The sequence below is a fragment of the Scomber scombrus genome, chromosome 8 (assembly GCF_963691925.1).
Source record: "Scomber scombrus chromosome 8, fScoSco1.1, whole genome shotgun sequence".
Classification (NCBI taxonomy): Eukaryota; Metazoa; Chordata; class Actinopteri; order Scombriformes; family Scombridae; genus Scomber; species Scomber scombrus.
Genome location: NC_084977.1, coordinates 29462737 through 29475964, shown reverse-complemented (window position 1 = coordinate 29475964; position 13228 = coordinate 29462737). Strand labels below are relative to the sequence as shown.

General features: G+C 40.1%; 1 protein-coding gene across 1 annotated transcript; it reads left to right on the top strand.

Annotated features, from left to right (window-relative positions):
- The first annotated feature begins 7377 nt into the window (after window positions 1-7377).
- LOC133984964 (forkhead box C1-A-like) lies at window positions 7378-8831 on the top strand. The gene has a single exon (XM_062424488.1). It carries the CDS (start codon window positions 7419-7421, stop codon window positions 8829-8831), a length of 1413 nt encoding a protein of 470 aa, XP_062280472.1. The 5' UTR covers window positions 7378-7418.
- The last annotated feature ends 4397 nt before the right edge of the window (window positions 8832-13228 follow it).

Below are 13228 nucleotides of genomic sequence, written 5' to 3'. Positions count from 1 at the left end.
ACGTCGTGGCCACTAGTGACCTGCCAATAACAACATGCCCTAAAGCATACCCTGCTTTATTATCTATTTTACACTAAATGGGACCATAATTTACAGAATGAACATCATGCTGTTTTGATTGAGACTTGAAACTAGTGAGACCACACACTCATCAGGGAAGTGTTTACTGAGGTAATAAACCAAGTGAGAAGTACGAGCATTTTCTCATAGACCTCTGTATAATCAGACTTCTTTTTGGAGTTAGTAGAGTCGCCCTCTGCTGGCCATTAGAGATAATCTAGGTGTCTCTTCTAGTTTCACTTTTCAGATGAGGAGCTTATTACTGGGTCTGTTTGGTTGATATTAACCTTCGTGTCGTCCTCCCGGGTCAAATTGACCCCGTCTGTTTTGACTGTTCCTTCTTTCCGTCTGTCCTTCCTCCCTCCCTCTGTCTCTCTTTCTTTCCTTCCTTCCTTCTTTCCTTCCTCCATCCCCCTTTCTTCCTTCCTTCTGCCCTTTCTTCCTCCCCCCCCCTTCCTTCTTTCCCTTCCTCCCTTCCTTCTTTCCTCTGTCCTAAAGCACATTGAGTTGCCACTGTGTATGAAATGCGCTATATAAATAAAACTGCCTTGCCTTGCCTTCTTTCCTTCCTCTTTTCTTTTCTCCCTCCCTCCCTCCCTACTTCCTTCTTTCCTCCCTCCTTTCCTTCCTTCTTCCTTCCTTCCTCCCTTCTTTCCTCCCACCCTCCTTCTCTTTCTTTCCTCCCCCTACCTTCCTCCCTTCCTTCTTTCCTCTGTCTTTCTTTCCTTCCTCTTTTCCTTTCTCCCTCCCTCCCTCCTTCCTTCTTTCCTCCCTCCTTTCCTTCCTTCTTCCACCCTTCCTTCCTTCTTCCTCCCTTCCTTCCTTGACTCGAGGACAACAGGAGGGTTAAAGTATCAGCCGCTTGGTGGCACTGACCAGACTGAGCTGTATTCAGACTTGACTAAAGTTATGACAAAAACCCAGAATGTGTCTTATTTCTTCCTTCTCACACACCCATGTCACTTACACTCACTACCCTCATATGTGCACCAGTACTCCTCAACACCTGGAAAAAGACATTAATGTGTAAAATCAGTGGCGTGCCTCTGACTAATTTAGAGTTGCCACTACCGATCATGTTCTTGATAAATTGATTCATTGTTTTATTTATAAAATGTCAGAAAATTATATATTTATTATTCTGTTTATTATTATATATCATCTAAAAAATTGAGGAAATCATTCAACCAATCGACTAATCGTTGCAGCTCTGGACTGTTGGCTGGTGGGTAACCTCAAACAGGCAGAACAAATTCCTCATCACCCACAACTGAAGTGTTCATGAGCAAAGAATTCAACCCTTTATTGCTGTTAACCAGATGTGATTGTCATGGTGTGATATAGTTGTCTAAAATAGTGAATTTGTAGTCTGTAAACTTACCCTGGATTAATGAAACTGACGGAAATTAATCAAAAGATGCCTTTCTAAAGTCTGAATCTGCTTTATAGAGAAAAGAAAAAAAAGGAGGGAAAATAAAAGGGATCAACGTTGTAGAGTAAGGTGCAGGTTTCTCCACTAGGGGGCAGCATTCAGCTCAGCAGCACACTGTTTGACTCCTTCTCAGGTTCAGTGGTTTGTACTGAAGACATAAGTGCTGCAAATTACCTGCAAACTAATAAAACACATGTCTATTAGATACCTCTGTGATTTTAACCATCATACACTTGTTTTTTAAGGTATATCTTTTATATGGAAAATTACACTCTGACAAAATCTGGAGACAAACTTGTGAAGGTGGTCAAACTTTGGTTTACAATTGTGAATGCAAACTAATATTTTAGAGGCATTGTCTTTTATTTAATATATGGGGTATATTGAGTTTTACGATGTTGCGTTTTCTATGTTTTATCTCACTTTGCTAAATAGGAAAAAAACATTATGCCATCAGTCAAAAGCCTGCTTTATGAGCTGAGAATTTGTTTAGAGACAGTCACACTCAGGTCAGGAAAGTAGAGCTCACTGTACTAAACTATACTGAGTATTCATGTTTAATAACTGTGCAGGGAACTTCCAGGCTTTTTGTTTTGTTTGTTGGGTAAATATATCCTGTAGATCCAAGGCGCCATTTCACAGGAAGTTTATTGGACATCAACAGAGTTAAATGGATCTCAATATTTCTTCAGCCCAGTTTTGAGATCTTGATTTCATTTGAAATTGCGTGCAAATAAGCACAGAAGAGACTGATCATGTGTCTTGATGTGAAAAAAATGATACATTTCATCAGGGCAGCTAAATTAGAAACAGCTCAATCTTCTTGAGGAAACATGTTCTCCAGTCCATATTTGGGATTCCAGAGAAGCGCAAATATGGACTGTCTGATCTTAAATGTCCAGTTTTGGGGTTAAAAAAAGAGGGAAACTGCCACACTGTGGAGCATTGTGTGGCCTTGAGAACAGCTTTATACCCTCTTCAACGAGTCGCAGCCGGAGCACCAAACTAAAGATTAATGTTTTGCACATGGATGATTGGCAGCTATTTATTTGAAAACCAATTCCAATGTGCTCTTTGGGTGCATGACTTTGAGGTCCTGGAATATTTTTGGAATTCTGTCTGTGTTTAATTAGGCACTTAATATAAACACTGTCAACGACACAGTGAAGTGGCTAAACAAAATCATCCCACAGCGGCGAAACTTGAAGTAAGAACAGACACAGCCATCAATAAAAAGCACAGAACTGAAAAATTTGTTGGAATCTGATGTTGTTTGTTTCACTACAAATGGCAGTTCTTTATTGAAAACTAAACTTTCTCATAAAATCTAAATTTCATGCATTGAGTTCTCTGTTTGTGCTGTTAATGGTTCATGTGCACCAACGTGGCAGCAGATGGCACTATGCTACTATATTTAGGTACTTCATATTTAGGTTTGCATGTGAGAAAAATGACTTACGTGAGGCTTTTTGGCAGCACAGATATTCAGCAATGGTGATGATGATGATGTTTGAGCTTCATATTGCTGATTTATGTTCACTGACTTCTTTTCATCTGTATTTTAAGTCAGTAACAATAAAACATCAGCACATTTATTATTTTCTTTTTCCATTTTTGAACTTTTGATAGTGTTTTGCTGTTATATATATAATAACCATAACATGTGCGATAAATCAGGACTTTTGCTCTTAATTTACTTTTTTTAATTAGCATTTTTTAACTTTGGATAGTTCAGTTTAATAAGGATGTTGCTATGATATATATTGTTTTATTTATTCTCAATGGGCCTTCAACATGTAACTTATCACAACACCAATGAACTGAATGTTTTTTTCTAAATAAGATGTAAAGTTGGATGGTTAATGGATGATAATGCTGTAATTTTTGCCCTTGTGTCATTTTACAATCTTATAATCTTCACCATGTTTTCTTCACTTCGGATTTTGCTAAAAGGTATTGGAGGCCCTCTGATTGGATAACTCAGGCAGATTCGGCTTATATATATTTCTATGTATATTCTGTGTGCATGAATTAAACTATATGAAAATGTGGTCATACTTGCCTTGTGGCCTTATACCTTAATGAAGGCTGGACAGACCAAAACATCCTAAACTTAAGACAATGTGGACGTTTTTCCTCATTTTTATTAGAGTCCTTAAACCTATCACAGCCTCATGACTGCAGGACATGTAACATTTTAGTTCTGAAATAAAATGCCTTTTTGTTAACCACTTATAAATAGATGAATAATTAACAATAATAAGTACTTACAGTAACAATACACATATTAGTGTATCCATATTTAATTGTATGTATGTGTCATGAAGTGGAAAAAAGCTTTAATTAAGGAAGAATTACATTTAAGGTAAAGGTTAAACAATTGCTACAAGACAGTATTCCCTAATAGAACTGGAGATATTTTAATATTTACATGCTTTATTTCTTAATTCATTGATATTTGCAAGAATAAAGCATTAAATAGTTTGTTCATATAATTGAATAATTCTATTGTTTTTCTCTATATTCTAATAATTCTTAGTATCAGATATTTAATTCATGTCTCAGTCTTATATGGGTTAATCAATTTATTGTTTAACTATTACATGGAATTAAAAAAGGTGATATAAAATAACAAATAAAATAGGTCCTATAATTGGCACTGTGGGGATAAATTATATTATTTTAGAAAATATAAATTGTGCCAGCAGTATAAACTCTTGTGTTAATCTAAATTTAAATCTACGATTACATGTGATGGTTAAAAAAAATGTTGCGCACCTATAATGCACTTTTGCGCAATGACCACTAGGGGGCAGGAGTGTGTCGTGCATTAAAATGAGAATAAACTGTTTAAAACGTGTCCATTTAAAAAAAAAAAAAAAGTAATTCAATTATCTTCACAATTAATTTCAAACAAACATTACAGCCAAATTCCCAGAATACAATTAGTTGATTTTTGTAGAGGTTTCAAACTATTATCAAAAGGTTTTTTAAAAAATCTATTAACTTTTAAGTCTCTGAAGATGAAGAGACTCGTGCTGCATTCATGAACAGACTTCTCCTGTTAATACTCATTCTCAGACCTCCAGTGCCAAATAACATGAGTGCTTTAATTGAAGCATAAAAATTACTTTGAGACTATTTTAGTCCTAGAAGAAGCTCTTTTATCTACTTCTTCTATAGGTTGCTGGTTCAATCCCACCCTCCTCCCCCTCTGCAGCACAGTTTGCTCCACCGCACACAGACGGAGGCTTTTTTTTTTTTTTTTTATGGGCAGCTGATGTGTGCTGTAGTCAGCAGGGGTCACCGGTCAGTCACGGTCTCTGCAGAAGAGGACAGCTCACCGTCTGGACCTCACGGCTGAAGAGTCCTACTGATCCCGCGTTTCCTTTTCTCCTCCTCTGAGCTGCAGAGTCCTGACGACACATGCAAATCACAGAACAAAGAGCACAAAAATGAAAGCACACACAAGTGAGAAATTAACCCCTTCAGAGATTACCACTATCTTATCAGTTTTTTTTTTTTTTTTGTTATCTCTTCTTTATCAACTTCTGATATTCAGCTTTTCCCGGGAAAAAAAACGTTTTTCTTCCTAAGGCCAGATAAAGTGGATGAGCTGTACCACTTTTATTGAATTAAGCCAATAAACATCTTTAGTTTCATTTTATTCCAGGGGGGTTTTTCATGATGGGGTTTTACCACTTCACCAATGAGTTTAATGTTTTTTTTTTAAGATAAGATGTAACGTTTAAAGGAAATGTTTGCGCACACAGCTCTCTCCAAACACTCACACCAGTCTTTACTTTATCTTCACAGCTTTACTGAATATTTGCAGTTTGGCTCAGTGCTGCCAATCAAGACAATTAGGAAATATTTTCGTTTTGGATAAATCTGTGTAATTCAATGCTTATTTAGAGACATTTACTTCACTTGGTTACATTTTGCTGCACTCATAAATTCAAATTAAAGATGAACGTAAAGCATTTATGAAAATATATCTGAGTTGTAACATTTACTTTTACGAGATTGCACATTATTTGCATAATGCTAACCTTTTTTAAACTACGTCTTAGTTTATCTGACATTATATAAAAGGGCCTATATGCTAAACGTGGATTTCTACCTTCCCTTTAACAAAACAACTCATATTTTATATATTTTACACTTAATATTTTATGGTTATTCTCACTTTCATCCTCTGAGAATATCAGCAATTAAAAACAAAATCATTTACACACAATTAATGTTTCGTGGATAAAATACCACATTAGCTATTTAAATGCAAATTCATCTAATACACATAATAAACTACTTTATAAATGAATGTTATTTATGGGACATAATTGAATAAGGTTATCTATTTTGGGATACTATTTTAATCCTATAAATATGACCTATAATATGGCGGTAAACGCCTTTTTGACGTCACATTAACCAATTAAACGAACAAACTAAAAAGAAACAGATGAATTAAAGATAAGCAATTATTGCTGTTATTCTATCCTTTGATGATACACATAATAGACTTTAGATAAACTACAGAAAATGAATTTATATCCATAAGACACACTTCCCCCCTCCTCCTCCTTCCCTCACTGTAAATAAACGTAATCATTTTTATCAGGCTTAAAAATGCATTACTTGTATTGTTTTAGGCCTCCAATCAACATAATGAAACATACGTCTCTAGAGGCAGGGGGGGTAGTGGGGGGTGGGTTGCATTTTGATGGCTCTGTTAACAGCCGTTCAGTGTGAATGACATTTGGAGGTGTATTCCAGGTCTTCATCTCCCAAAAAAAAAATCCCACCTCAGTCTCAGCAGCCGCTCGCACCCAGGGAACCTTTTCTCACCCGGCTCGACCAAATGATCTTCATTTAACCTTTAATTAGTTTCCACACACCGCCCACCGGCGCTGTCGGGGAGCAGAAGGAGGAGGGGGGTGGGGGGTAGGAGGGGGGGGCATCATCCACACACTCTTTTATGTTTCGTCTGTTTATTCAGAGGCTCAACCGCAGCTGATGAGAGTTCTCACAGACTGCAGACTTCAGTGTATTAGCTCATTTTGCATTCCTAATCGCTAATACACTGGCTCTAATTGGAGGTTTAGTTATCCAAAATATTTAACAACACAAATGAGAACAGATAATATTGCCGCAGGCCTAACATAACACATATATGGCACTAATACGTTTCAGGAAAAAAGGCCTTTGTGGTCAATTCTGAGCGCTTCATTTTTGGTTTCTACCAAATTTACGCACAGCTTTGAGACTTTGAGGATGAAGTGGAGGGTACACCAATTTGGTCAGAGACTTTAAGACTCCAAATTCTCTAAAAAACTCACCATTTCGCATTTAAAAACGTAAAAGAATAGTCATTTTACGGTCGCAATATGATAAATTAATAGAAGATTAATACGCCTCTCGCAATTTGGGTAATTGAGTAATTTTTCAGCCTTTTGGGCACACCCTTAACAGCATTTTAATAAGTCCATGTCTGAACTGAGGAGGGAGGGAAGGAGAGGGAGAGGGAGAGGAGGAGGGGGGGGAGGGGGGGGGCTTTTATCGCCATGCAGCTTTTCCACAGGTTCATTTCATCCTCCAATTGGATGATGGAGCACACATTCGGGGAGGAGCAGCCTGAACAGCCCTAGTAGCCAAAAGGGAGGAAAAAATGTGAAGGGTAAAAAAAAAAGTTCCTTGCTGTGTAGACTCACTCACGCTCCTCCAGCTTTACTTTTAGCCCTCTCAGTTTCCCAAATGTTCACTGAGGCAGTGTGCGCTCTCTCCGGTTCATCGTGGAGAGCTGTGGCTTAAAAATCCACTCGCAGACGACCCGAGATAGAAGAAACAAAGTGTAACAGAAGCCGGCAGTTGTGAGAGTTTCTGGGGGGAAGCAGTTTTGGGGAGGTTTTACGCATTGCGCAGGATGCAGGCGCGCTACTCCGTTTCCAGCCCCAACTCTTTGGGAGTCGTACCGTACATCAGCGGCGACCAGAGCTACTACCGGACCGGTGGAGGATACACCGGGATGCCTGCACCCATGAGCATGTACTCCCATGCGGCCCACGACCAGTACCCGGCCAGCATGGCCCGGGCGTACGGTCCATACACCCCTCAACACCAGCCTAAGGACATGGTCAAACCTCCTTACAGCTACATCGCTCTCATCACCATGGCGATCCAGAATTCAACGGAGAAAAAGATCACCCTGAACGGGATTTATCAGTTTATCATGGAGAGGTTCCCCTTCTACCGGGACAACAAGCAGGGCTGGCAGAACAGCATACGGCACAATCTGTCCCTCAACGAGTGCTTTGTCAAAGTTCCCCGGGACGATAAGAAGCCCGGCAAGGGCAGCTACTGGACCCTGGACCCGGACTCATACAACATGTTTGAGAACGGCAGCTTCCTACGGCGCCGTAGGAGATTCAAAAAGAAGGACGTGCAGAAGGACAAGGACGACAGGCCAGGCAAAGACTCTGCGCGCACGCCTGGCCGGGAGCAGGACCCGCCGGTGCAGGGCGCTCAGCCGGTGCGGATCCAGGATATAAAGACGGAGAATGGGACTTCCACACCGCCGCAGGCCGAGTCTCCCTCCCTGAGCACCGTGCCTAAAATTGAAAGCCCAGACAGCAGCAGCAGCAGCATGTCCACCGGCAGCCCGCACAGCGTGCCCTCCACCCGGTCACTCAGCATGGACGGACCAGAGCACCACCACCACGGCCAGGCCCCGGCGCAGGGCTTCAGCGTGGATAACATCATGACCTCCATGCGGGGGTCGCCTCAGGCCGAGCTCTCCCCGCCTCTCATCGCCTCCTCTCGGACAGGTATCACCCCTTCACTGTCGCTCAACTATTCCCCCAACAACCAGTCATCTGGGTACAGCTCGACGACCTGCAACCAGAACGTCATCTCCACGAACTCCAACGCGACGTATCACTGCAACATGCAAGCCATGAGCCTGTACGCCGGGGACAGATCATCCGGAGGCCACCTGGCTCCGTCCACCACGGTGGAGGAGGCTCTGCCCGACTATTGCATCACGACGACCACCTCGTCCCCGTTGGGCCACAGCAACCTGAGCCAGGCGGGCCAGGACTGCCACCATGCACACCAGGGCCGGCTCGCGTCCTGGTACGGGGACCTGAGCCACCTGAGCCCGGGTTACCCAGCGCAGCAGCAGAACTTCCACTCTGTGCGGGAGATGTTTGAGTCCCAGCGGATCGGGCTGAACGGCTCCCCGGTGAACGGGAATAATAGCTGTCAGATGGCCTTCCCGTCCGGTCAGTCCATCTACCGCACCTCAGGAGCTTTTGTTTATGACTGCAGCAAGTTCTGAGAGCCCAAAATGTGTCCTTTAAATTAATAACTTTTAATATATACTTTGCTATATTTTTTTTATTCGTTTATTCACAAACCCGAATGGACATAAGAGATTCAAAGATTTTTTTTTTTCTGTGTCGAGGCGTGTGTAACACCAAAAACACGTAAGTTTTTTTTTTCCCTCTCACTTTGAGAATTGTTTATAAAGATGGCTCAAATATCAGCTTTTATGACTATAGACTGTAAATTATAGCCTAATATAGTAATTTATTTTTTAGGAAAAGGGAGTGGTTGGATATTGAGGACCAAACACTTAAAACGTTTTTCCAATTTTCTTATGCTGCCTTTAATTGTCCCGGTTCTTGTATAGAAATAGAGGGGAACTTTTGTAGCCTATACTGACTTATTTCATTCATTTTGTCTTATTTGTTAAAGCTATTTTGAAGGCATTACTTTGTGTTTGTTTAATAAAGTGCCGTCTATTTGATTTTAATTGGAGTGATTTATTAGCACTGGTAATTCTCTGAAGGAAGGAGGTGTTTTTAAATGGAGAGGTAAATACTGCAAAGTAACAGGAAGGAGGTCAAAATTGTGTTTTAAATGTAAATAATTTTTATATTAATTCATAACTGCATCAATGCTCTGAAATCTAAAAAAAAAGAAGCATTTATAGGAAAAAACGTAAACATAATGTACTTTTAAAGGCGTTACATGTGAATCTAAATGATTTTAATTTGCTTACTTGTGAAAGAAAAATGAAACAGAAAACAGAAACAAAAAATGAATATTATATTAAAACTTTTCAGGGAGTCTGCGCCCTGTTTTGCGCCGCAGAGGCCAAACTTAACAGCTCAACCGTGGGGTTACCTCCTAAAAAATCAAGAGTGAAAGAGATAAATGTTTGTTTTCAATCTTAGTGTACAATCTTTAGGCTAACCTGCACGTTGTATATTTTCAGTCTTGGGAGTGTAAATGCAGGCAGTAAATAAATACACGTGTGGCAGCAGTTCAGCAGTGTGGTTTGAACTCACTAAAGGCCTTGTCAGCAAAACAAATCAGTCATTACAAACTGCACAGGCTTCCGTCTATACGCACAGAGTCCTGCTGTTATTGAATGATGGGGAGGTTGTTTTTTTTTTGGATGCACAACGCTGCAGCTGCGTGTGTTGTTTTGGATTGTCTTTTAGACTACATATTACAGCACGACCAGAACCTAAAACGATCTGGTGTGTGTGTGCACGAGGAGGACGGTGATGTGATGGGAAGGATAAACTTGCAGCCTGCTTTGCATTCAGTGTCCAACAGGCTGAAGAATTACAGCAGCTCTGACCCGTTTTTTTTTTTTTTTTTGACTGATTGAAATATTGCTGCTGTCAGTTGTTTATTTATTCCAGTACTTCCTTGATGACGTGGAGCACCTTGGCCTCCTAACATCAGCTCTGATCCAGCAGCCTGCAGGCGCTGAGCGAGCTGTTAAGACATTTTCACTCTCTGGCAGACAGTGCAACACCTCTGGAAGCGGTGTAGGTGTGTGTGTGTCTGTGTAGGTTTGTGTATATGTTGTCTGAAAGTGACTTTCATTAAAAAAAAAGCCTGCAAGGAGAAGATTTAAACGAGTGAATGAAAAAGAAAGTTAGCAGCGCACAAACACAAATGCTCCCCAGGGCCACCAAGTCAGATGAGTCAGACCCATTAAAGCTATAATATAAACAATGCACCTTCCACATGGGAGGGGGGGGGGGGTCATTTAATCTGAAGTCCGGAGCTCAAACTGCCATTCAAAGCGTTAAAAAAAAGATAAGGTGACTAATAATGATGAATATTATATTGTTACTTCTAAACAGACGTCTTTGTGATTGATGCAGCACTCAAAGAGTCAGGAAGGGAAAATTCAAGGAATCATTTTTCATCACAAGGACAAGACAGGAGGAGGTGATGGAGGTCAATGGAGAGGATGTCAACAACGCACTTTAGGAAAAGACGGCGAGAAGCCTTGTGCAGTAAAAAAAAAGAAAAAGAAAGAAGCCTGTCACTACCTTATCTCAGCTACAGTCACTGAGCTGTGTGTGTGTGTGTGTGCAAGCTGCAGACTGGAGGAGAGACTCGTGTATTGTTGTGGTAGTTTATAAGACCTGAAGTATAAAAACTGAAAAGACTCCCCAGAGGAGGAGAGCAAAGCGCAGCAAATCTCCTGTTTAGACTGGAACTCGCCAATCTGTTGCACACACCAAAAAAAAAAAAAAAAGAGAGAGGGCCTAATCAAGGAATTATTAGGTCATGCGTGTTCCCTTTACAAAGCAATCACCAATCATTAACATCAGCGTTAAACACACATCAAGTCATGTGTCTGTTACGCTCTGCAGTTGTTCTGTTGGAGATGGATTCTCCGCGGTTTTAGTGTGATGAGCCTTCTTCTTCTTCTTATGAAGACGATCTCACATGAATGTTGTAGCCTACAGCTGCAGTTTGGAGCAGTTAAAGCAACCTGATAGCCTGCAACACATGCGTTTAATGTCTGGCAGATAGGCTAGCACGACGTTTAAAAAGGGAAAAACATATCAGGTTGAGAAGCGCCTGCAAACATCTGGGAGCTGCAGAGATTTATTCTAGTGAAGAGCAACAAATCTGTAGTTTTTAAAGAGAAGAAACCCCCAAAAGTAGCACTATGTTTTACATATTTTGCGTAAAAACAACTGCAATTTTAGTTTATTTCTCAAATGTTGCATCTTTAATATCTTATTGAGACAATATACCCACATTAGGATTAAATATCAATTAAATGAAAATACAACCTCTCTTCTAACACCATAGAAAGTGTAATTAGATTATTTAAACAATGCTTTTTATATCTAAATAAGACAAATTGGCCAACTAAACATCTTAAATAGAATATTTGGATAAATCTGAAGGTTTTAACTGTAAGTGCAGAAAATATGAGGGGAAAAAAGATCTTATAACCAAATACAGACGTAAGTGTAAGACTGTTACACGCACACATGCACACGCAGACACATGCTCACACACACAGTCTGGGAGGTGTGTGTGTGTGTGTGTGTGTGTGTGGAGCTGGGCTCGGCCTGTTGTGTCTCACGGGAGCAGCGGAGCTTCAAATCCCTTCAAGCACGAAGCGATGATTGAGATCGAGTCTCTCTTCGTCTCTAATCCTGCACGATTTTGACACCAGCGAGGATTTTTTAATACACTCTCTGAATTTCCAGCGTGACGCACGAGCCGGGCTAAAAAATATTTGATCTACTTTTATAATATCAAACCAATTAAAGCCATCCAGAGGAGGGAAACCAGTCATTTAGCGCCACAGAGGTGCAATTAAACGCTTTATGTCGTTTAAACGCGTTTTAGGTTTGACTTTTCTGCACAGGAACTAAACTTTAAATCTTCCAGCTTAAATTGTAATCTACAGATTTAAATATTATTCTTCATATATTTTCCCACTTTTTAAAAATAAGGACATGGTTTATTCTTATTTTTTTGACATCTTTCACGTCCAGGACAATGTCAAAAATGTCTCAAAGTGGTTAAATACGTTTCTTTGTGTCCCAATTTTACAACATACATTTCTACCTTCCTCTGCTCTATGAAAAATAATACATTAATTCTTTTATTTTTTAATTATTAGGGCCTGGATTTAATGATTAAGGCCTTTTTTATTTGACGAGGGAGCTTTATTATCAGCTTAGAGTTAAATACACCTTCACAATACGACACTATTAAAGCAGCTAATATACTTTTTTATGTCTTTTTTTATGATTATTAAATAATGTTTGACAGTTTAAAAAAAAGTACATTAAAACAAATTGTCAAAATGTGTTGAGACTCAGCTGAAGCAACATTAGCTGATGAAAAGCTTTGTTCTCAGCTCACATCTTCCCCTCCTGCTGCTTTAATTGCGCAGATTTTCCCCTTCAAATGCTCCCTGTTCATTAGTTTTGACAGGAAAACACTAATATTCTGATTTTATGGGGACTTGTGGAATCTGGGACCACCTCATGGTTTTTAATTGACCGCTCGAGTCGTTTAAACTCCTTAAAATGTTTATTTAGCTGCATGAAACGTTTTTAATTTCTTTTATATTCGTGGTCCAAATCTTGATAGGCGTCCCCTTTTTTCTTTTTTACGCGTGCCAGCAATAAAAAAAAACTTGATCATAAGACTTTCCTAATTGTTGTTGAGGGTGTAGCGGTGCACCTGTGTGAGGCTTCAGGGCCCAAACCGGCTCAGTGTGTGTTTTCTGCTCTCAGCGCGGCTTCAGGGGCCCAAAACAACCTCAAGAGCTCCACATCTGGATCCAATCTGGAGTCGCGCACAGACGCAGCGCTGTCCAGGACGATCACAGAGAGACTTTTCTTTAAAAAATGTCCTGAAGGTGTTGTCCTCAGAAAAAAAAAGAAAGAA